The 25,375-nt window shown below is 44.5% G+C and overlaps 1 protein-coding gene across 1 annotated transcript in view; it reads left to right on the forward strand.

The window, feature by feature from the left end:
* SOCS7 (suppressor of cytokine signaling 7) overlaps positions 1–25,375 on the forward strand; it is a 51,948-nt gene that overhangs the window by 11,892 nt on the left and 14,681 nt on the right. Inside the window, exon 7 of the mRNA XM_025363456.1 lies at positions 8,753–8,881. Coding sequence (XP_025219241.1) covers positions 8,753–8,881 — 129 coding nt within the window. The remainder of the gene's footprint in view (positions 1–8,752; positions 8,882–25,375) is intronic.

Consider the following 25,375-nt stretch of genomic DNA (forward strand, 5'->3'; position numbering starts at 1 on the left):
GGATGACACGTGTGAGCCACTGCACCTGGCCACCAGTTACTTTTTGTTAAAGGGACTTTGCTTCCTTGAATAAGTGGAATTTCTTTTTTTTGAGACGGGGTCTCACCCTGCTGCCCAAGTTGTAAGTTGGAGTGTAGTGGTGAGATCACTCCTTATCGTAGCCTCAACCTCCCAGGTTCAAGTGATCCTCCTATCTCAACCTTGCTAGTAGGTGGGACTAGAGGTATGCATCATCATGCCCAGCTAATTAAAAAATAATATTTTTTTAGTAGAGACACCGTCTCACTATGTTGCCCAGGCTGGTCTTGAACTCCTGGACTGGAGCAATTCTACTGCCTTGGCCTCCCAAAGAGCTGGGATTATAGACATAAGCCACAGTGCCTGGCCTATAACTGGAATTTTTTTTTTTTTTTTTTTTTTTTTTGAGATGGAGTCTTGCTCTGTAGCCCAGGCTGGGGTGCAGTGGCCGGATCTCAGCTCATTGCAAGCTCCGCCTCCCGGGTTTACGCCATTCTCCTACCTCAGCCTCCCGAGTAGCTGGGACTACAGGCGCCTGCCAACCCGCCCGGCTAGTTTTTTCGCATTTTTTAGTAGAGACGGGGTTTCACTGTGTTAGCCAGGATGGTCTCCATCTCCTGACCTTGTGATCCGCCCGTCTCGGCCTCCCAAAGTGCTGGGATTACAGGCTTGAGCCACCGTGCCCGGCCTATAACTGGAATTTTTAATGGAAACCTATGGGCCTTTCAGTTACCGGTTTGCAGTGGAGCATTTGTCTTTGTCTTTTTAAAGTTATACTATAAGAGTAGGTAGAGAGACTCAAATCTGCAGTTCTCTTGACTGATTACTATCCCTTTTTTGTGTTTTGTTTTGTTTTTGTTTTGTTTTTTAAAGAGAGGGTCTGGCTCTGTGCCCAGGCTGGAGTGCAGTGCCACGATCTCAGCTCACTGCAATCTCCACCTCCTGAGTTCAAGCGATTCTCCTGCCTCAGTCTCCTGAGTAGTTGGGATTACAGATGGGTGCCACCATGCCCAACTAATTTTTTTTTTTTCTTTTTTTTGAGGCAGTCTCGCTCTCTTGCCCAGGGGAGTACAGTGGCACAATCTCGGCTCACTGCAACCTCTGCGTCCTGGGTTCAGGCGATTCTCCTGCCTCCGCCTCCTGAGTAGCTCCTGGGCGCATGCCACCACGCCTGGCTAATTTTTGTATTTTTAGTAGAGACGGAGTTTCACCATGTTGGCCAGGTTGGCCTCGAACTCCTGACCTCAGGTGATCTGCCCACCTATAGCTTCCCAAAGTGTTGGGATTACTGGCGTGAGCCACCGTGTCTGGCCAGGACAGGGATTTTTCTGTTGTCCAGGTTGGTCTTGAACTCCTGCGCTCAAGCTATCTGCCCACCTCTGCCTCCCAAAGTGCTGAGATTACAGGTATAAGCCAATGCGCCTGGCCCTTTCTTTTTCTTTTTCTTTTTTTTTTTGTGGGTGATTCCTTTGGAATCTGGTGCTTCATTTTTTTGAGTTTTTTGTTGTTTTATTTTTTTAAGTCATAGGAGTTCAGATTCCCTTTTCCATTTGGGATTTTAAAGTTTGAGGTGGGATCTTTGTAATATGTTGGCATGGGGTTTTACAGTTAAAGAAGGAAAGACTTAGATTTTTATTTTTTGCACTCAACACACACATGAATGAATGAGACCCACAAAACTGCTGTTCCTGTCTTTCCTCGACTATTCCGTATGGTCTCTTAAGAAGTATATGCAGTTGACCCTTGAACAACCTGGGTTTGAACTGTGCAAGTCTGTTTATATATGGATTTAAAAAAATAAATACATTGGAAAATATTTAGGAGATTTGTGACAGTTTGTAAAATCTTACAGATAAACTAGCCTAGAAATATCAAAAAAGTTAAAAAGGTATGTTATGAATGAATAAAATATATGTGGATACTAGTCTATTTTAACATTTGCTACCATGAAATAAATACAAATCTATTATAAAAAGTTAAAACTTTATCAAAACTTATGCACACAAACCGTACATGGCACCATTCACTGTTGAGAGAAAATGTAAACAAATGTAAAGGTGCAGTATTAAATCATAACTGCATAAAATTAACTGTTACATACTGGATGTACTACTGTAATGTTTCATAGCCAACTCCCTGTTACTACTGTGGTGAGCTCAAGTGTTGCAAGTATCCGCTTAAAATGCTGTGTGACGCTAGTCATCACCACGTGAGCGTTTCTCTCTCCAGCTAATTGTGTATCACAGTAAAAATTGATCTCTCATGGTTCTTGTATAGTTTTCATTGTGTTTAGTGCAATACAGTAAACCTTGAATAATACTGTAGGACCCACTAGTGCCACTAGTGTTGCTGGAAGTTCTCCTAAGAAGCAGAGAAAAGTTAGAACATCACAAGAAAAATTGCTCAGTTTGTACATAGTTTGAGGTCTGCAGCTGTGGTGGTTCACCATTTCAAGATAAGTGAATTCAGCATAAGGACTGTTGTAATAAAAGAAAAAAGGCTGGGTGTGGTGGCTCACGCCTGTAATCCTAACACTTTGGGAGGCCAAGGCGGGCGGATCACATGAGGTCGGGAGATCGAGACCAGCCTAACCAACATGGAGAAACCCCGTCTTTACTAAAAATAGAAAATTAGCCGGATGTGGTGGTGCATGCCTGTAATCCCAGCTACTCAGGAGGCTGAGGCAGGAGAATCGATTGAACCCAGGAGGCAGAGGTTGTGGTGAGCCGAGATTATGCCATTGCACTGCAGCCTGGGCAACAAGAGCGAAACTCCGTCTCAAAAAAAAAAAAAAAAATAGAAAGAAAAGGAAAAGACATTCGTTCGTGAAGCCACTGTTTCTGCTTTCATTTATTGTGAAATACTTTTTAATCTCATAGTGAAAATGCAGCTTTTATATGGGTGCCAGATTGCTACTATAAGAAATGGATACCTTGGCCGGGTGCAGTGGCTCATGCTTGTAATCCCAGCACTTTGGGAGGCTAATTCGGGAGGATCATTTGAGGGCAGGAGTTCAAGACCAGCCTGGGCAAGATAGTGAGATCTAAAATATTTAAAAATTAGCTGGGCATGGTGATGCCTGTCTGTGGTCCTGGCTACTCATGGGGATGAAGTGAGAGGATTACTTGAGCCTAGGAGGTTAAGGCTGCAGTGAGCCATGATTGCTCCACTGCACTCCAGTCTGGGTGGCAGAGCAAGAGCCTGTCTCAAAAAAGAAAACAGAAAAGCAAAGCATACCTATAGATTAATATGATTTAGGAAAAAGTAAAGTCATTATATGACAACTTAAAGCAAGAGGAAAGTGAAGGAACTAGAGCTGGAGAATTTAATTCCGGCAATGGATGGTTTGATAATTTTAGGACAATTTGACTTGAAAAATGTCAAGATAACAGGAGGCGTAGCTTCTACTGACCAAGAGGCAGCAGACAGGTTCCCAGACACCATGGGGAAAATCACTGAGGAGAAAGGATATCTGCCTGAACAGGTTTTTTTATTTTTTTTTTTTTTTTTGTTTTTGAGACGGAGTCATGCTCTGTCGCCCAGGCTGGAGTGCAGTGGCCGGATCTCAGCTCACTGCAAGCTCCGCCTCCCGGGTACATGCCATTCTCCTGCCTCAGCCTCCCAAGTAGCTGGGACTTCAGGCGCCCGCCACTTCGCCCGGCTAGTTTTTTGTATTTTTTAGTGGAGACGGGGTTTCACCGTGTTAGCCAGGATGGTCTCGATCTCCTGACCTCGTGATCCACCCGTCTCGGCCTCCCAAAGTGCTGGGATTACAGGCTTGAGCCACCGCGCCCGGCCCTGAACAGGTTTTTAATGAAGATGAAAGTGCCCTATTCTGGGGGAAAGAAAATGCCACAAAGGATATTTATTAGTAAGGAAGAGAAGTAAGAACCAGAATTTAAGGCAGGAAAGGGTAGGCTAACTCTCTCGTTTTGTGCAAATGCAATTGGGTTAATAATCAGGACTACCTTTACCTATAAAGCTACAGTCTTTTGGTTGTACAGCAAGAAGGCATGCACAATGAGAACCTTTTTTTCTGGATTCGTTTCATCAGTGCTTTGTCTCTGAAGTCAGGAAGTACCTTGCCAGTAAGGGACTGCCTTTAAAGCTCTTTTGATATTGGTCAATGCCCCTGGCCACCCAGAACCCCATGAGTTCAACACTGAAGGTGTCAAAGTGGTCTGCTTGCCCCTAGACACAATGTCTCTAATTCAGCCTCTAGATCAGATGGGTGATAAGGACCTTTCACACTCATTGCACTTGGTACTCTATGCAACGGATTTTAAGTGCTGTGGAAGAAGACACCGATAGAACATCATGAATGTCTGGAAGGATTTCTCCATTGAAGATACCATAGTTGCCCGGGTGGAGTGGCTAACGCCTATAATCCCAGCACTTTGAGAGGCCAAGGTGGGTGGATCACCTGAGGTCAGGAGTGTGAGGCCAGCCTGGCCAATGTGGCGAAACCCTGTCTCTACTAAAAATACAAAAATTAGCCAGGCCTGGTGGCGCATGCCTATAATCCCAGCTACTTGGGAGGCTGAGGCAGGAGAATCACTCAAACTTGGGAGGTGGAGGTTACAGTGAGCCAAAATCGCTTTACTGCATTCCAGCCTGGGCGACAGAGTGAGACTCCATCTCAAAAAAAAAGATGCCGTAGTTGTTATAGAAGAAATTGTGGGCCAGGTGCAGTGGCTCATGCCTGTAATCCCAGCACTTTGGGAGGCCGAGGTGGGCAGATCACTTGAACCTGGAAGTTAGAGACCAGCCTGGGCAATGTGGTGAAACCACATTTCCACAAAAGATACAAAAATAAGCTGGGCATGGTCATGCATACCTCTAGTCCCAGGTACTTGGGAGGGTCAAAACTGCAGTGAGCGGGTGATCATGCCACTGCGCTCCAGCCTGGGCAACAGACTGTGACCCTGTCTCAGAAGAAAAAGTTGTGAAAACCATCAAGCCGAAAACAATAAATTCCTGCTGAAGAAAACTGTGTCCAGAAATTATGTGTGACTTCATAGGATCTGTGACAGAGCCAATCAAGGAAATCATGAAAGAGATATGGCAAAAATAGAAGGTAAGGGGTGAAAGATTTCAAGAGAGGGATTTTAGAGAAATTCAAGAACAGCACATCAGAGGAATTAACTGAAGATGACTTGATAGAGATGAGTTCTTCTGAGCCAGTGCCAGATGACGAGGAAGAAGACATAGAAGAAACAGTGCCAGAAAACATTGATGTCAGGCAATCTGGCAGAAGGGTTCAGGTTATTTGAGACTGCTTTTGAGTTATTTTAGACTTGGACCCTTCGATGATATGAGTACTAAAACCAAAGCAAATGGTGGAAGAAGAATTGGTACCATATGGAAACATTTTTAGAGAAATGAAAAACCAAGCCTGAGTGTGGAGGCTCATGCCTGTAATCCCAGCAGTTGGGAGGCCAAGGCAGGAGGATCACTTGAGGCCAGGAGTTCAAGACCAGCCTGGGCTGATAGCTTCAGCTATGCAGGAGGCTAGGCCAGGAGGATCACTTAAACCCAGTAGTTCGAGGATGCAGCGAGCTGTGATCACACCACTGCACTCCAGCCTGGGTGATAGAGTGAGACCCTGTTTCTAAAAAATAGAAAAAGCAAAAAAAGTTAGACAAATTATAACATTTCTGTAAATTTATACTATGTGTGCCTTCCTCTCCTGCCTCCCCTTCCACCTTCTCTACCTCTGCCAACCCTGAGACACACTCCTCTTCCTCTTCCTCCTCAGTCTATTTGGTTTGAAGACAATGAGGATGAAGACCTTTATGATGATCCACTTTATGATCACTTTATGATGATCCACTTCCATTTAATCAATAGTAAATATATTTTCTTATTTTCTTAATAGTATTCCTTTTTCTAGCTTAATTGTAAGAATATGGTATATAATACATGTCACATACAAAACATGTTAATCAACTGTTTATATTATTGGTAAGGTTTTCAGTCAACAGTAGGTTGTTAGTAAAGTTTTTGGGGAGTCAAAAGTTATGTGGATTTTTGATTTTGGTGGGGTTGAGGAGGATGTTGGGCCATTGGGATTGGGTTCATGCCCCCCCGACATTATTCAAGGGTCAGTGTACGTACATAAGTCAGTCAGTCCTCACTTAAAGGTCATTAATAGGTTCTTAGAAACTGACTTTAAGCAAAATGACGCATAACAAAACCAATTTTTTTTTTTTTAAGATGAAGTTTCGCTCTTATTGCCCAGGCTGGAGTGCAATGGTGTAGTCTTGGCTTACTGAAACCTCTGCCTCCTGGGTTCAAACAATTCTCCTGCCTCAGCCTCCCGAGTAGCTGGGGTTACAGGCATGCACCACGACGCTCGGCTAATTTTGTATTTTTAGTAGAGATGGGGTTTCTCCATGTTGGTCAGGCTGAAATAAAGACCAAACTTCTACATAAAGACCAAAACACAGCTGGACACAGTGGCTCACGCCTGTAATCCCAGCACTTTGGGAGGCTGAGGTAGGCGGATCACAAGGTCAAGAGATCAAGACCATTCTGGCTAACATGGTGAAACCCCGTCTCTACTAAAAATACAAAAAATTGGCCAGGCGTGGTGGCGGGCGCCTGTAGTCCCAGCTACTCAGGAGGCTGAGGCAGGAGAATTGGCGTGAACCCGGGAGGCGGAGCTTGCAGTGAGCTGAGATCTCGCCACTGTACTCCAGCCTGGGTGACAGGGCTAGACTCCATCTCAAAAAAAAAAAAAAAGACCAAAACACTTCTAATATTAAACAGTGAAATATATGTAAACTATACACACATGTAAGAAAGATTAATGAAAACAAATTAGATAATCATTTACCCAAGTATTCCAGCTCAGGATCACAAGTGGCCGGAGCCTATCATGGCAGTTCAGGATGCAAGGCAGAACAACTCTGGACAGGACACCATTCCATCGGGGGGTGTATACCCACACACCCACACTCACTCAGACTGGCACAGCTTAGCATGCCGTTTCACCTTACACACACATCTCTGGGATATGGAAGGAAACCAGCATACCCAGAGAAAACCCATGCAGATGTGCCAACTCCACACAGACAGTGGTCCTGGCCAGAAATCAATTTTTGTTTCTTTTTTTTTTTTTTTTTTTGAGACGCAGTCTCGCTCTGTCGCCCAGGCTGGAGTGCAGTGGCCAGATCTCAGCTCACTGCAAGCTCCGCCTCCCGGGTTCCCGCCATTCTCCTGCCTCAGCCTCCCGAGTAGCTGGGACCACAGGCGCCGCCACCTCGCCTGGCTAATTTTTTGTGTTTTTAGTAGAGACGGGGTTTCGCCGTGTTAGCCAGGATGGTCTCGATCTCCTGACCTTGTGATCCGCCCGTCTCGGCCTCCCAAAGTGCTAGGATTACAGGCTTGAGCCACCGCGCCCGGCCAATTTTTGTTTCTTATCAACATTATAAGGGAACAAGCATGGTGCCTTACACCTGTAATCCCAGCACTTTGGGAGGCCGAGGCAGGTGGATCACTTGAGGTCAGGAGTTCGAGACCAGCCTGACCAATGTGACGAAACCCCGTCTCTACTAAAAATACAAAAATTAGCCAGGCGTGGTGGCAGGTGCCTGTAATCCCAGCTACTCAGGAGTCTGAGGCAGGAGAATCACTTGAACCCAGGAAGTGGAGGTTGCAGTGAGCCAAGATCACTCCAGTGCACTCCAGCCTGGGTGACAGAGCAAGATCCTGTCTAAAAAAAAAAAAAGTTATAAGGAAACAACACTGAACAAAATGTTATTCAAAGACCTGCTTATATGTGTACACACACACACAGTCATACACTGTTTAGCAACATTTTGGTCAATGATAGACTACATATATGACGGTGGTTCCATAAGATTATATTACTGTATTTTTACTGTACTTTTTCTATGTTTAAATATGTTTAGATACATATTTAAACATAAATATGTTTAAGTATTCATATACTTACCATTGTGTTAGAGTTGCCTCCAGTATTCAGCACAGTAACATGCTATTCAGGTCTGTAGCCTAGGAGCAGTAGGCTCTACCACATAGCCTAGGTGTGTAGTAGGCTATACCATCTAGGTTTGGATAAGTACACTCTGATGTTTGCCTAATGATGCATTTCTCTGAACATATTCCTCTCATTAAGTAATGCATGACTGTACCTATACTTAATATACATAAATACATATATATAGAGAGAGGAAGTCTGTGATTTAAAGATTACTGTTCATACTTGATGAAAAATTTCATATCTTTTTTTCTGATTTGAAATTATTAAAGGTTGAGTATCCCTAAACTGAAGTCCAAAATGCTTAAAAATCTGAAACTTTTTGCACACTGACATGATGCTCAAAGGAAATGCTCACTGGAGCACTTTGGATTTCAGAGTTTTGGATTAGGGATGTTCAATGGGTAAGTATAATGCAAATATTCCAAAATCTGAAAAAAATCCAAAATCTGAAACACTTCTGGTCTCAAGCATTTCGGATAAGGAGTACTTAACTTGTATTTACTTAACAAAAACTTTGTAAGATCTAATTTATGTCTTACAAAAGGCAACATCTTTTTACAGTTAACTGTGAGATAAGCAGGAACAGGTAGCTTCAGAGACTTTTGAGCCAGCTTGCCCCCAAACTGCCCTCCCAAAAGTGAGAATCATTGTTAAAATATTCAAACCAGCCTCTCCTATCTTCTAAAGTAAGTTTTAAAATTTTTACTTCTTAATTTTCCATGGCAGGAACCTTCAGCCTGTGGTGTCATCCTAAGTTTGAGGACCGCTGTCAATCTGTTGTAGAGTTTATTAAGAGAGCCATTATGCACTCCAAGAATGGAAAGTTTCTGTATTTCTTAAGATCCAGGGTTCCAGGTAAGGCTGTATTTCTGTTAATTATTTAACTTAACTTTGGTATGATCCAGTTTAGTGTCAAAAAACACCACCCCCACAAAAGGCCATGGTTAAGCTTCTTTCCCCTGGCTGTTGTAGCTACCACTCCTGGTCCTGTGGTTAATCCCCTGCCTTTGTACGTTAATCTCTCAGCATACTGAGGAAGAATCTTTGCTTCTCTGACCACGTGAATGAGAAAACTGCTTCCACCTCTGATGTCCAGGCATCATGTGAACATTTGACATTTGGAGGTGTCCCTGATCTAGGCATGTCAACATTTATAAGTGAAGGAGAAAGGTGAGAGCTCTCAGGTCCTACCCATAGGAATGGGAAAGGTAAGAGAATGTTTACCAGAAAGGCAGGGCGAGTGTCAGGAGGGCTCAGTCTGGCTAGGCATGGTGGCTCATGCCTGTAATCCCAGCACTTTGAGAGGCCAACGTGGGAGGATTGCTTGAGCCCAGGAATTTGAGACCCCCATCTCTTTAAAAAATTAGCCAGACATAGTGGTACATGCCTGTAGTTCCAGCTAGTTAGGAGGCTGAGATGGGAGGATCGCTTGAGCCCAAGAGGTCAAGGCTGCACTGAGCCGTGATCGTGCCACTGCACTCTAGTCTGGGTGACAGAACAAAACCCTGTCTCCCCCAAAAAAAGAAAAAACAAGGGCCAAATCCAATTGCACATTGCGCTCTGTTAGGAAGTATCTGCTGTGGGTTTGCCCATGTTGTACTAAACTTGCTGCTGAACAGTAAATTCTTTGTTTTGTATCTTGCCGTCCCTACCATTGATGAATACAAGACCTCTCTCCATTTGGGAGCACTGGGCAGTTGCTATTCTTGCTGGTGTGATTGTATAGTCTTCCTGCACACTAAGTTAGGGAGGTGTCTGTATAGTTTGTGGAGGGCAAGAGGGGATTCTTTGGAGCAATCTGCCTTTATAGTGTTGGTAAGACAAAATGACAAGGACATTAATATGAGGAACTTGTAAGACACAAACAACTTAAGCCAGGCATGGTGGCTCACACTGTAATAATCCCAGTACTTTGGGAGGCTGAGACGGGCAGATTGCTCAAGTCCAGGGGTTCAAGACCAGGCTGGGCAACATGGTGAAACCATATCTCTACAAAATACACAAAAGTTAGCTGGGTGTGATGCCGGGCATCTGTAGTCCCAGCTACTTGGGAGGCTGAGGTGGGAGGATCACTTGAGCCTGGGAGGCAGAGGCTCCAATGAGCCAAGATTAAGCCACTGCACTCCAGCCTGGGTGACACAGTGAGACCCTGTCTCAAAAAGAAAAGGCATGGGGTGGTAGCTCACACCTGTAATCTCAGCACTTTGGGAGGCTGAGGAGGGCAGATCACCTGAGGTCAGGAGTTTGAGACAGCCTGGCCAACATGGTGAAACCCCGTTTCTACTAAAAATACAAAAATTAGCCAGGCGTGGTGGTGGGTGCCTGTAATCCCAGCTACTCGGGAGGCTGAAGAGGGAGAATTGCTTGAACCTGGGAAAGCAGAGGTTGCAGTGAGCTGAGATTGCGCCATTGCACTCCAGCCTGGGTGACAGAGCCCAGACTCTTTCAAAAAAAAAAAAAAAACAAAACAAAAAAATAAACAATTTAAAATGAGAACTTCATGCTTTACCATTGAATCAAATTAAGATTCTTAAACAAAATGCCAAGAAATTGGTCTAAACTGTAGGAGCTCAGGGGAGCCTCAGGCAGAAGACTAGGAACAGGATTGAGCCAGGTGACAGGAATGTTTCTTGTAATCTTGGTGATTTAAATCAGGCATGACAGGGTGTGAACTGTATTAATTCTCACTTCATTTAGTTTTGCCTCAGTGCTGTCAACACAGTTGGGTCTTGTGCAGTTGACTTGCTTAAAGGGAAAAGTTAGATTCCTTCCATATAAGAGTTGACTCTGCTTAGCAGTTTTTAAAGTTTTTGGCTTTTGGGGGGGTTTTTATTTAACAAACATTTGTTTTGCAATTTATTATAAAAAATAAGCTACATTTCTGCCTTCAGAGAAGTCATAGTCTCAAAGAGGGGACAGGAAGGAAGACAAAGGTGAGAGCACATGTTCAAGTCAGTATAAAGCATGTGGCGGTGACCAGCAAGATTAGGGTAGTCAGCTCTGCCTGTGGGCAAGTCTGGAAAATCTCAGAGAGTATTCTGGACTCTGGAGCATCACTCTACTGGTAGAATATTGAGAAACTTCGTGGAATATTGGACTCCTCAGATGCAGCTTATTTCATTCTACAAATGTACCCTGTCTGCAGATATTTTAACCAAGATTCTTAGCATTGTATTAAGGGCTAGAGTGTATAGTGTTTGCCACTGTTAATATTGAGTGCCTGTTAGATGCCAGGTACTGGCCAGGTTCTTTATTTAAAGATATTGACATTTTTACAACAACCTCAAAGTTAGGTAATACAGATCAATCTATAAAAATAATATGGCCTGGCGCGGTGGCTCACGCCTGTAATCCCAGCACTTTGGGAGTCCAAGGTGGGTGGATCACCTCAGGTCAGGAGTTCGAGACCAGCCTGACCCACATGGTGAAACCTTGCCTCTACTAAAAATACAAAATTTGCCGGGCGTGGTGGCACACGCCTGTAATCCTAGCTACTCCAGCGGCTGAGGCAGGAGAATCGCTTAAAACCCAGGAGGCTGATTGCAGTGAGCTGAGATTGTGCTACTACACTCTAGCCTGGGCCCCCAAGCAAGACTCTGTCTCAAAAATAATAATAATAATAATAATAATAATAATAATAATAATAATGTGTCCAACATGGTGAAACCTCACCTCTACTAAAAATACAAAAATTAGCCAGGCGTGGTGGCGGGTGCCTGTAGTCCCAGCTACTTAGCAGGCTGAAGCAGGAGAATCACTTGAACCTAGGAGGTGGAGGTTGCAGTGAGCCACGATTGCACCATTGCATTTCAGCCTGGGCAACAGAGGGAGACTCTGTCTCCAAAAAAATAAAATAAAATAAATTTAAAAATAAAATAATACATAAGACTTCATTTTGCCAGTGAGGAAACTGAGGCTGAGGCTCAAAAGTTAGATTATGTACTCTAAAGTTAACTCAGTTGATCAGTGCTGAAGCCAGAATTCAAACCTGGGCCCGACTACAAATCCTTGGCTTTATTTCCCACCAGTCTGTTATTGGAAGAGGTAGTAGTAATCAGATTGAAAGTTTGCTGGCATTTATGGAAACTACCTGAAGAAGGTAGAACCATGTTTATTGGGGGCAGGAGGGTGCAAATGCTCCAGTTAAAGATCTGTGTAGACTTAAAATTGTAATCAAGTTGAGAGGGCAAAGCAGAGTTGTTGCCTCTCAACCCTAAGTGACCTCACTTTGAAGGATAGGGCCAAAGAAGACAAAGCCTTTACCACTGTTTGCTGCCCTCTTTTGTTTATCATAAAGGGGAAGGCATTATATAAGCTTGACTTTATTAGAGGAGAGGATTGGGGTGAAGAAGGAGGTAGGTATTAGCATTTAGGTTGAGCTCTGTTAGTCTGCATCAAGGATTTTAACTTGATCGATTCAGAAAGGATCCTGTGTGTTCAAACTTTGGAATGATGAAAACTGAACACCTACAAGGAGCCAGGTGTTATTCCATTTAACCAAGTGTTATCCTTTGAGGGGATAGTACAGTCTCCTTTTTTTTTTTTTTCTTTTTGGAAAAGCAAAAGAAACTGAGGTCCAGTGAGTTGCAGAGCTAGGATGCGATCTCAGGTTTTTCTGGCTCAGTTCCCAGAGCTGGATGCAGTAGGAAGGTGTTGAGACTGGTGTCAGGCTGGGCATGGTGCCTCATGCCTGTAATCCCAGCACTTTGGGAGGCCAAGGTGGGCAGATCGCCTGAGCTCAGGAGTTCAAGACCACCCTGGGCAATATGGTGAAATCCCATCTCTACTAAAATACAAAAAATTAGCTGGGCATGGTGGCACACACCTGTAGTCCTAGCTACTTGGGAGGCTGAGACATGAGAATTGCTTGAGCCCTGGAATTGGAGGTTGCAGTGAGCCAAGATCATGCCACTGCACTCCAGCTTGGGCTATGGAGTGAGACTCCATTTCAAAAAAAAAAAAAGACTGGTGTCAAAGGGATACCAGGGATCACAGGAGTTGCAAAGCTAGGACTAATGGGAAGGTTCTGAGTGGTGACAAATAAGGAACAGAGATAAATTAAGTAGAATAGAATAAATTGAATAATTAGCATCTGGGGGAGGAACCCTTGGTAAAATAATGGTGCCTGAGTTTGGTTTGACCTTATCCTTTCTCATTGTTTTTTTTTTTTTAATGTAAATATATATATAATTTTTTTTTAATTTGAAGTTTGGGGTTATTGTAATACTGAATCCTGGTCCCAGCAGATCTGAGGTCACTGATTACATCTCAGTCTGGCCTCATCCATTTCACAATTATAAACTAAACCCCTGCTGGGCGCAGTGGCTCACACCTGTAGTCCCAGCACTTTGGGAGGCCGAGGTGGCTGGATCATGAGGTCAGGAGTTTGAGACCAGCCTGGCCAATATGGTGAAACCCCGTGTCTACTAAAAATACAAAAGTTAGCTGGGCGTGGTGGCAGGCGCCTGTAATCCCAGCTACTCAGGAGGCTAAGGCCAGGAGAATTGCTTGAACCTGGGAGGTGGAGGTTGCAGTGAGCCAAGTCTCTGCACTCCAGAGACTATCTCAAAACAAAAACAAAAACAAAAAAAACTAAACCCCTAACACCAGACAGCAGTGAGAGTGTGACTGATTTCACACAAAACCTCTGATCCTATTAGAGCCAGGCTAAAAGCAAACATACCCTTTTTAATTGAGAGAATCTTCATCTGTAAAGTTCATGAACAAAAAATGTCTTTAAAAAATCATACTTTGATCAGACTTGGTGGCTCACATCTGTAATCCCAGCACTTGTGGGAGGTAGAGGTAGAAGGATTGTTTGAGCCCAGGAGTTCTAGACTAGCCTGGATAATAAAGAGAGACCTCATCTCTACAAAAACAAAACAAAACAAAAACACCTAGCCACACGTGGTGGTATGCGCCTTTGGTCCCAGCTGCTTGGGAGGCTGAGGTGGGAGGATCTTTTAGGCCTGGTAGGTCAAGGCTGCAGTGAGCTGTGATTGCGCCACGGCACTCCAGCCTAAGTGACAGAGTGAGACCCTATCTTTTTTTTTTTTTTTTTTTTTTTTAGACGGAGTCTCGCGCTGTGTCACCCAGGCTGGAGTGCAGTGGCGCGATCTCGGCTCACTGCAAGCTCCGCCTCCCAGGTTCATGCCATTCTCCTGCCTCAGCCTCCGAGTAGCTGGGACTACAGGCGCCCGCCACCACGCCCGGCTAGTTTTTTTTTGTATTTTTAGTAGAGACGGGGTTTCACCATGTTAGCCAGGATGGTCTCGATCTCCTGACCTCGTGATCCACCCGCCTCGGCCTCCCAAAGTGCTGGGATTACAGGCTTGAGCCACCGCGCCCGGCCGAGTGAGACCCTATCTTAAACAAAAACAAAAACAAAAAAAAAACACGCTTTGAGTTGGACAGATCTTTTTTGTTTGTTTTGAGATGGAGTCTCCCCCAGTCACCCAGGCTGGAGTGTAGTGGCATGATCTCGGCTCACTGCAACCTCCTCCACCTCCCAAGTTCAAACGTTTCTCCTTCCTCAGCCTCCCGTACTCGGATGGTATAGGCACCTGCCACCATGCCCAGCTAATTTTTGTATTTTTAGTAGAGACGGGGTTTCACCATGTTGGCCAGGCTGGTCTTGAACTCTTGACCTCATGGTCCGCCTGCCTTGGTCTCCCAAAGTGCTGGGATTACAGGCATGAGCCACCACACCAGGCTGAATTGGACAGCTTTTTAAGGAAATTGGTTACTTCCTCTTTTGTAACGCTTGTTAAGTTTATAATTACTTGTTCAGTGACATGTCTTCCCTGTTTATCAGAGTTTCTCAGCTCAGCATTATTGACATTTTAGGCTGGACAGTTTTTTGTTGTGGGGTCTGTCCTGTGTATTAGAGGAAGCCCTAACTTTTGCCCACTAAATACCAGGAGCACTCACCCGCCCCCCCAAAGCTGTGACAATCACATTATGTCTCCATATGTCCCTGGGGGCCAAAATCATACCCAGTTGGGAACCATTGCTATATACCATAGTGGTTAAAAAGTACAGGTTCTGGATCCAGAGCACCGAGTGCTACCCCAGGTCCTGCCAGTTATTAGCTCTGTGATCTTAGGCATGAACTGAAACTCTCTTGCCTCAGTTTCCTCAACAGTAAAATGGGGATGATTATAGTACATAACTTATAGGGTTGTTTAGAGGAATGCAAGAATTAACTCATGTAAAATATTTAAGACAATGCCTGACACAGAGTAAGCACTCAACAGATGTTACTTTTCTCAGTGGTCTCTAAGATGTAGGTGCATAGGAAGTGTTTAAGGTGGTATCTCTGGTGTTCTCCTGGCCCTATAAAGGTGGTACTCAAGATATATGTGTTGAATGATACTCTGGGTGGCCCCTCAGATATCCTTGTGATATCCTTTGAGATGCCCTTTGTCATTATTTTTTTTTTTTTTTTTTTTTTTTTTTTGAGACGGAGTCTCGCTCTGTCGCCCGGGCTGGAGTGCAGTGGCCGGATCTCAGCTCACTGCAAGCTCCGCCTCCCGGGTTTACGCCATTCTCCTGCCTCAGCCTCCCAAGTAACTGGGACTACAGGCGCCCGCCATCTCGCCCGGCTAGTTTTTTGTATTTTTTAGTAGAGACGGGGTTTCACCGTGTTCGCCAGGATGGTCTCGATCTTCTGACCTCGTGATCCACCCGTCTCGGCCTCCCAAAGTGCTGGGATTACAGGCTTGAGCCACCGCGCCCGGCCCCTTTGTCATTATTTTATCTTACCTATCTGATTGCCAGGTCATCCAGAGCAAGAACTGTCTTTCCTTTGCTCTATATTATTTTGAGACAGAGTCTTGCTTTGTAGTGCCCAGGCTGGAGTGCAGTGGCGCAATCTCGGCTCACCACAAACTCTGCCTCCTGGGTTCAAGCAATTCTCCTGAGTAGCTGGAATTACAGGCGCCCACCATCACGCCCGGCTAATTTTTTGTATTTTTTAGAGACGGGGTTTCACCGTGTTGGTCAGGCTGGTCTCGAACTCCTGACCTTAGGTGATCCACCCGCCTCGGCCTCCCAAAGTGCTGGAATTACAGGGGTGAGCCACCGCGCCCAGCCTGCTCTATATTATTTTGTATATTAGAACACTCAAACATTTGCTGATGAGGTATTAGGCATACTAAGAAGAGATTATTACACTTATGCTTGTGAAAGAAGGAAGCCAGGAGTCCTTTCCTGGGGATTTGTGACCAGTGTCTCTGGGCATCTCCCCAGTAAGTGGTTTGTCCTTATTTTATAGGTACAGGGTCATGCCACTGATTGGGCTCCCCTCCTTGCTCTGGCTGCATGACCCCCTCCAGCAACACTGTAAGACTCCCTTGAGTGTATCTGCAAACTAGACTTATTCCTGGATTATTACCTTCTTTATGTTTATTTGTTTGGTATGCAGAATGATGTAATAAACCCTATGTATCCATCACCCAGCCCCAGCAACCATCAGCCCATGGCCACTCCTGCCCTGTTTGTATACCTGTCCACTTCTTCATTGCATACTAGTGTTTTGTTTTTAAATATACTTTTGTTTTGTTTTGTTTTGAGACAGGGTCTCTGTCACTCAGGCTGGAGTATAGTAGTGCAGTCATGCCTTGGCCTCCCAGGCTTAAGTGATCCTTCCACCTCAGCCTCCCGAGTAGCTAGGACTACAGTCATGGGCCACCATGGTTGGCTAATTTTTCAATTTTTTTGTTGAGACAAGGTGTTTCTATGTTGCGCAGGCTGGTCATAAACTCCTGGGCTCAAGTGATCTTCCCTCCTCAGCCTTCCAAAGTGTTGAGATTACAGGCATGAACCACCATGCCCAGGTTCTTTTTTTTTTTCTTTGAGATGGAGTCTCCCTCTGTCACCCTGGCTGGAGTGCAGTGGTGCGATCTCGGCTCACTGCAACCAGCCACCTCCTGGGTTCAAGCGATTCTCCTGCCTCAGCCTCCTGAGTAGCTGGGATTACAGGCCCGCACCACCTGGCTAATTTTTTTTTTTTTTTTTTTTGAGACGGAGTCTTGCTCTGTCGCCCAGGTTGGAGTGCAGTGGCACGATCTTGGCTCACTGCAAGCTCCGCCTCCCGGGTTCATGCCATTCTCCTGCCTCAGCCTCCCGTGTGCTGGGACTACAGGCGCCCACCACCGCACCCGGCTAATTTTTTTTTTGTATTTTCAGTAGAGACGGGGTTTCACCGTGTTAGCCAGGATGGTCTCGATCTCCTGACCTCGTGATCCGCCCATCTCGGCCTCCCGAAGTGCTGGGATTACAGGCGTGAGCCACCGCGCCCGGCCTTAATTTTTTTATTTTTAGTAGAGACAGGGTTTTACCGTGTTGGTCAGGCTGGTCTTGAACTCCTGACTTCGTGATCCATCCGCCTCAGCCTCCCAAAGTGCTGGGATTACAGGCGTGAGCCACTGCACCCAGCTCTTTTTTTTTTTTTTTTTTTTTTTGAGACGGAGTTTTGCTCTTATTGTCCAGGCTAGAATGCAGTGGCACAATCTTGGCTCACTGCAATCTCCGCCTTCTGGTTTCAAGCAATTCTCCTGCCTCAGCCTCCCAAGTCACTGGGATTACAGGTGCCCGCCACCACGCCCAGCTAATTTTTTGTATTTTTAGTAGAGATGGGGTTTCATCATGTTGGTCAGGCTGGTCTCGAACTGCTGACCTTGTGATCCACCCGCCTCAGCCTCCCAAAGTGCTGGGATTACAGGTGTGAGCCGCCAGGCCCGGCAGCACTTCTTTTTTAATTTGTAGTTTTCTTCCTCCATTTCTTTTTCCCTTTTTTTCTTGCAATTTATATATTTAAAATATTGTTCTGTCTGGAGTTTACCTATTGCATCTCCATGACATTGTTTAATATGTTTCTCTGTCCTCTGAATTTTCTGTAAAATGGTAATTGAATCCAAAGGCTCACCCAATTTGGATTCGCTGGGGACGGGGAGCGGCATGACAGCACTACTTCATCTAAATTTCTTTTTTTTTTTTTTTTTTTTTGAGACAGAGTCTTGCGGTGTCACCCAGGCTGGAGTGCAGTGGCGCGATCTCGGCTCACTGCAAGCTCTGCCTCCCGGGTTTACGCCATTCTCCTGCCTCAGCCTCCGAGTAGCTGGGACTACAGGCGCCCGCCACCACGCCCGGCTAGTTTTTTGTATTTTTTTAGTAGAGACGGGGTTTCACCATGTTAGCCAGGATGGTCTCGATCTCCTGACCTTGTGATCCACCCGCCTCGGCCTCCCAAAGTGCTGGGATTACAGGGTTGAGCCACCGCGCCCGGCCTAAATTTCTTTTCTTTCTTTTTTTTTTAATAAAATAGAAAACCACAAAAATCATATGCATGGTTTAATATTATTATTATTATTATTATTATTATTATTAGTATTAGTATTGAGATGGAGTCTCGCTTTGTTGCCCAGGCTGGAGTGCAGTGGTGCGATCTCGGCTCACTGCAAGCTCCGCCTCCCGGGTTCACGCCATTCTCCTGCCTCAGCCTCCCAAGTAGCTGGGACTACAGGCGCCCACCAACCTCGCCCAGCTAGTTTTTTGTATTTTTTAGTAAAGACGGGGTTTCACCGTGTTAGCCAGGATGGTCTCAATCTCCTGACCTCGTGATCCGCCCATCTCGGCCTCCCAAAGTGCTGGGATTACAGGCGTGAGCCACAGTGCCCGGCTGGTTTAATATTATTATAAGATGAATACCACTCAGGCAAAGGAACCAAAACTTTTCCAGATGCTCCAGAAATCCTTCCGTGTTCCCCATACTAATCTCTACAACTGTCTTTATAATAATCACTTCCTTTCATTTTTCCATGAATGCTTTTATCACCCAAATGTGTATCCCTGAGCACTATAGTTTGATGTTGCTCATTTAAAAAAATTTTCATATCGGGAGGCCGAGATGGGCGGATCACGAGGTCAGGAGATCAAGACCATGCTGGCTAACCCGGTGAAACCCCGTCTCTACTAAAAAATACAAAAAACTAGCCGGGCAAGGTGGCAGGCGCCTGTAGTCCCAGCTACTTGGGAGGCTGAGGCAGGAGAATGGCGTAAACCCGGGAGGTGGAGCTTGCAGTGAGCCGAGATCCCGCCACTGCACTCCAGCCTGGGCGACAGAGCGAGACTCCGTCTCAAAAAAAAAAAAAAAAATTCATATCTTTTAAATCTCTTATTCTTGGATTTTTCTTTCATTTCCTTACAGTTTACTTACTGAATAATTGGGCTGTTTGACCTGGAGAATTTCCCTGGATTTTACTAATTACATACTCTTGTTGGAGTTTAGCATGTTGTCCTGTCTTCTGTATTTCTTACAAATTAGCAGGAGTCTGATTCAAACTCAGGCTTGGCTGAACATATAATAGTAGTTCATGCCTAAAATCCCAGCACTTTGGGAGGTGAGGCAGGAGGATCGCTTAAACCCAGGAGTTCAAGACCTGCCTGGGCAACATGGTAAGACCCTGTCTTTACCAAAAAAATAAATTAAAAATTAGCCGAGGCTAGGCGCGGTGGCTCAGGCCTGTAATCCCAGCACTTTGGGAGGCCGAGGCAGGTGGATCACCTGAGGTCAAGAGTTTGAGACCAGCCTGGCCAACGTGGAGAAACCCCGTCTCTACTAAAAATATAAAAATTAGCCAGGCATGGTGACCCATACTTGTAATCCCAGCTACTTGGAAGGTTGAGGCAGGAGAATTGCCTGAACCCAGGAGGCGGAGATTGCAATGAGCCAAGATTGCGCCACAGCACTCCAGCCTGGGTGAAACAGGGAGGCTGTGTCTCAAAAAAAAAAAAAAAAAAAAAAAAGCCAGGAGGCTGAGGCAGGGTAATCGCTTGAGTTCATGATGTCAAAGCCACACTGAGCTATGTTCATGCCACTGCACTCTAGCCTGGGCGACAGAATGAGACTGTATCTCAAAAACAAACAAAAAAACTGAGGCTTGATCCTTTTAGCAAGATTATATAGGCAGTATTTGGCATGCCCATAGGAAACACATGATGTCTGGTTGTGTCTCTTTTTGTGATCTTAGCAGCTGTTCATTGGGAGTTGCAAAATCATGATACTCTAATTTTATCACTTTTTACTTATTAGATGGAATAGTTTTTTAGAGACATTTCTCCTCAACTTTTACCAAATTCATATAGAAAAAGCAGGATAAATGCTTGATTCTTTTTCTTTATTTACTAATTTTCAAGATAATGAATTGGTTCCGTATCATCCTTTGAAGGTGATCATTTAAAAATTATAATTAGGCCGGGCGCGGTGGCTCAAGCCTGTAATCCCAGCACTTTGGGAGGCCGAGACGGGCGGATCACGAGGTCAGGAGATCGAGACCATCCTGGCTAACACAGTGAAACCCCGTCTCTACTAAAAATACAAAAACTTAGCCGGGCGAGGTGGCAGGCGCCTGTAGTCCCAGCTACTCGGGAGGCTGAGGCAGGAGAATGGCGTGAACCCGGGAGGCGGAGCTTGCAGTGAGCTGAGATCTGGCCACTGCACTCCAGCCTGGGTGACAGAGCCAGACTCCGTCTCAAAAAAAAAAAAAAAAAAAAAAAAATTATAATTAATGGCCGGGCGCGGTGGCTCACGCCTGTAATCCCAGCCCTTTGGGAGGCTGAGGCGGGTGGATCATGAGGTCAGGAGATTGAGACTATCCTGGCTAACACGATGAAACCCAGTCTTTACTAAAAATACAAAAAATTAGCTGGACCTGGTGGCGGGCGCCTGTTGTCCCAGCTACTCGGGAGGCCGAGGCGGGAGAATGGCGTGAACCCGGGAGGCAGAGCTTGCAGTGAGCTGAGATCATGCCACTGCACTCCAGCCTGGGCAACAGAGCAAGACTCGGTCTCAAAAAAAAAAAAAAGAAGAAGAATATATATTTTTTATCATATATATATATATGTGATTAATTCAGCCAGGTGCAGTGACTCACGCCTGTAATCCAACACTTTGGGAGGCCAAGGCAGTTGGATCACCTGAGGTCAGGAGTTGGAGACCAGCCTGGCCAATATGGCAAAACCTTGTCTCTACTAAAAATATAAAAAATTAGCTGGGCATGGTGGCATGTGCCTGTAATCCCAGCTGCTTGGGAGGCAGGGGCAGAAGAATCGCTTGAACTCAGGAGTCAGAGGTTGCAGTGAGCTGAGATCGCGCCACTGTACTCTAGCCTGGGTGACAGAGAGACACTGTGTCTCAAAAATATGTATATATATATTTTATATAAATATATATAAAATTCATGGAATTAAACATACGTAATGGCTTTCTTTCTTTTTTTTTTTTTTTGAGACAGAGTCTCGCTCTGTCACCCAGGCTAGAGTGCAGTGGCACGCTCTCGGCTCACTGCAACCTCCAACTCCCGGGTTCGAGTGATTCTCCTGCCCCAGCCTCCCATGTAGCTGAGATTACAGGCATGTGCCACCACGCCTGGCTAATTTTTTTGTATTTTTAGTAGAGATGGGGTTTCGCTATGTTGGCCAGGCTGGTCTTGAACTTCTGATCTCAGGTGATCCAGCTGCCTCGGCCTCCCACAGTGCTAGGATTATAGGCATAGGTGTGAACCACTGTGCCTGGCCCACTTACTGGCTTTTAATTCATTACAGTTACAATTATTGAAGCTCGTATTGTCTCACCTTTGGCCAGCAGAAGGCTCTTCATGTTGGGGTATTTCTTTTTCCCTCTTTCCCTCCCTTCCTTCCTTGCTTTTATCTAACAATTTTATTGAGATATAATTCACATAACATGCAATTCACCCATCTAAAATGTGTCATTCAAAGCCAAGGAAGGTAGATTGCTTGAGCCTAAGGGTTCAAGTCCAGCCTGGGCAACATGGCACGAAACCCCATCTTGATTAAAAAAAAAAAAAAAAACATAAATTAGCTAGGAGCGGTGGTGAGCACCTGCAGTCCCAGTTCCAGCTACTCAGGAGGCCAACGCAGGAGAATTGCTTGAACCCAGGAGGCAGAGGTTGCAGTGAGCTGAGAACACACCACTGCACTTCATCCTGGGCAACAGAACAAGACTGTGTCTCAAGAAAGAGAAAAAATACTGTGCAATTCAGTGGTTTTTAGTATATTCACAGAGTTGTACAACAATCACCACAATCAATTTTAGAATGTTTTCATCACACCAAAATGAAAACCTCAGACTATTAGCAGTTACTCCCTATTCCCTCTACCTCCTGGCCCCTACCAACCACTGATCTGTTTTCCGTTTCTATGGATTTGACTATTTGGTACATTTCACATAAATGGAATCATACAATATTTTTATGTCTTGTTTCTTTTACTTAGCATAATGTTTTCAAAGTTCACCAGTGTCATAGCATGTGTCAGCACTGCATTCCTTTTTATGACTGAGTAACATTCCACTCTGGATATACCACATTTTGTTTCTCCATTCTTTAGGTCGTTTGCACTTTTTGGCTATTATGAGATAAATAATGCTGCTTTGAACATTCATGTACAGCTGTTTATGTGAATATCTTTTCAATTCTCTTGGATATATTCCTAGGCATGAAATTGCTGGGTCATATGGTAATCCCATGTTTAACCCCATGCCAGACTCCCAAAACAACTGCACCCAAGACTTTGTTATTGTCCATCTTTTTGAATATAGCCATCCTAGTGAGTATGAAGTGGTATTTCATTGTGGTTTTGATTTGCATTGCCTTAATGACTAATGATGTTAACATCTTTTCATCTGCTTATTGGCTACTGTGTGTCTCTTCACATCCTTTGCTCATTTTGTAATTGAGCTGTTTGTCTTCTTATTGAGTTATGAGTTCTTTACAGGCTGGGCATGGTGCCTATAAGCCCAGTACTTAGGGAGGCCAGGGCAGGAGGATTGCTTGAGCCCAGGAGCTCAAGACCTGCCTGGGCAAGACAGGGAGACACTGTCTCTACAAAAAATTTAAAAATTAGCCCAGTGTGGTGGTGCATGCCTGTCGTCCCAGCTACTTGGAAGACTGAGATGGGAAGATTGCTTGAGCCCAGGAGGTGGAGGTTGCAGTGAGTCAAGATCATGCCACTGCACTCCAGCTTTTATTTTATCTCAAAATAGATAAATAAATAAATAAAGTTCTTTATATATTCTAGATACAAGTCCCTTGTCAGATGTGATTTACAAATATTTTCTCCCATTCTGTGGGTTGTCTTTTTACTTTCTTGATGGTATTCTTTGAAGCATGAAGGATTTTGATGAGTTCCTATTCTTACTTACCTGTTGTTGTTTTTTTGGTTTTTTTTTTTGCTTGTTATATTTAGAAAAGTTTGCCTAACCAAAGGCAATGGAGCTTAATGCCTATATTTTCTTCTAGGAGACTTAAACTTTTAGCTTTTACATTAGGTCTACTATCCATTTTGAGTTAATTTTTGTTTTTTCTTTTTTTTTTTGTTTGGTGTGTGTGTGTGTGTGTATATATATATATATATATATATAGAGAGAGAGAGAGAGAGAGAGAGAGAGACTCTTTCTCTGTCACCCAGGCTGGAGTGCAGTGGCACAATCTTGGCTCACCGCAACCTCTGCCTCCTGGCCTCAAGTGATCCTCCCACCTCAGCCGCCCAAAGAACTGGGATTACAGGTGTGAGCCACTGTACCCAGCCAATTTTTGTGTATGGCATGAGAAAGGAGTCCAACTTTACTCTTTTTATTCAGTTCTAGCACCATTTTTTGAAAAGATATTCTTTTCCCATTGAATTGTCTTGGCATCCTTGTTGAAATCAGTTGATTGTAACTGTGAAGGTAAATTTCCAGACTCAGTTCTATTCCATTGAGCTGTATGTCCATCCTTATGCCATTACTGTCTTGATTCCTATAGTTTTGTAGTAAGTTTTGAGATGGAAAAGTGTGAGTCTTCCAACTTTGTTGTTTTTCAAGATGGTTTTGGCTATTTTGGATTTCTTGCATTTCCATATGAATTTTAGGATCAGATTGTCAATTTCTGCAAAGAAGCCTACTGAGATTTTAATACCCTTTAATACCCTGGTGTTGGCAAGAGTGTGGAGTTGAGTCTGTACATCAATTTGGGGAGTATTGACATGTCAACAATATTAAGTTTTCTGATCCATGGACATAGGCTGTCTTTCTGCTTATTTAGGTCTTTTTAAAACTCTGAACAATGTTTTGTATTTTTTCTTTTGTTTGTCCTTCCTTCCTTCCTTCCTTATCTTTCTTTCTGTCTTTCAGTCTTTTTTTTTTTGTCCCACTATCATCCAGTCTGGTGTGCAGTGGTGCCATCATGGCTCACTACAACCTCTACCTCCCTGGCTCAATCTGCCCTCCACTTCAGCCTCCTGTGTAGCTGGGACTATAGGCACACACAACCATGCTCGGCTAATCTTTATATTTTTAGTAGAGATGTGGTCTCACCACGTTGCCCAGGCTGGTCTCTAACCCTTTGGCTCAAGCCATCCACCTGTCTCCGCCTCCCAAAGTGCTGGAATTATAGGTATGAGCCACTGTGCCTGGCCCGTATTTTTTCATAATATAAGTTTTGTACTTCTTCTGTTAAATTTATTTTTTAGCATTTGTTTTTGATCCTATTGTAAATTGCTTTCTTAATTTTAATTATTTTTGAATTTTGGATTTTTTATAGCTAGAATATAGAAATTTAATTGCTTTTTGCATATTCATCTTATATCCTGTAACCTTGCATAACTCATTTTTTAGTTATAACATGTATTTCTTTTCAAATTTTGAAATAACATGTATGTGATAGAAAGGTCAAATAGTACCCAAGGGAATATAAGGAAAAGTGAATCTTCTGCCCTCTCACCCCTGCTCCCACTAAAATAAACTATTGTTTAGTTTTTCTTAAGCTGTTTCAAGCTGAAGAAAGGAGTGAGATATTAAAAAACAGTACTTCACTGTTAGCTAAATATCTTTTTTTTTTTTTTTTTTTGAGACGGAGTCTCGCTCTGTCGCCCAGACTGGAGTGCAGTGGCCGGATCTCAGCTCACTGCAAGCTCCGCCTCCTGGGTTCACGCCATTCTTCCGCCTCAGCCTCCCGAGTAGCTGGGACCACAGGCGCCCGCCACCTCGCCCGGCTAATTTTTTGTATTTTTTAGTAGAGACGGGGTTTCACCGTGTTAGCCAGCATGGTCTCGATCTCCTGACCTCGTGATCCGCCCGTCTCGGCCTCCCAAAGTGCTGGGATTACAGGGTTGAGCCACCGCGCCCGGCCGCTAAATATCTTTTTTTTTTTTTTTTTTTTGAGACGGAGTCTCGCTGTGTCTCCCAGGCTGGAGTGCAGTGGCGTGATCTCGGCTCACTGCAAGCTCCGCCTCCCGGGTTCACGCCATTCTCCCGCCTCAGCCTCCGGAGTAGCTCGGACTACAGGCGCC

Source organism: Theropithecus gelada, chromosome 16, assembly GCF_003255815.1.
Source record: "Theropithecus gelada isolate Dixy chromosome 16, Tgel_1.0, whole genome shotgun sequence".
NCBI classification, from domain to species: domain Eukaryota; kingdom Metazoa; phylum Chordata; class Mammalia; order Primates; family Cercopithecidae; genus Theropithecus; species Theropithecus gelada.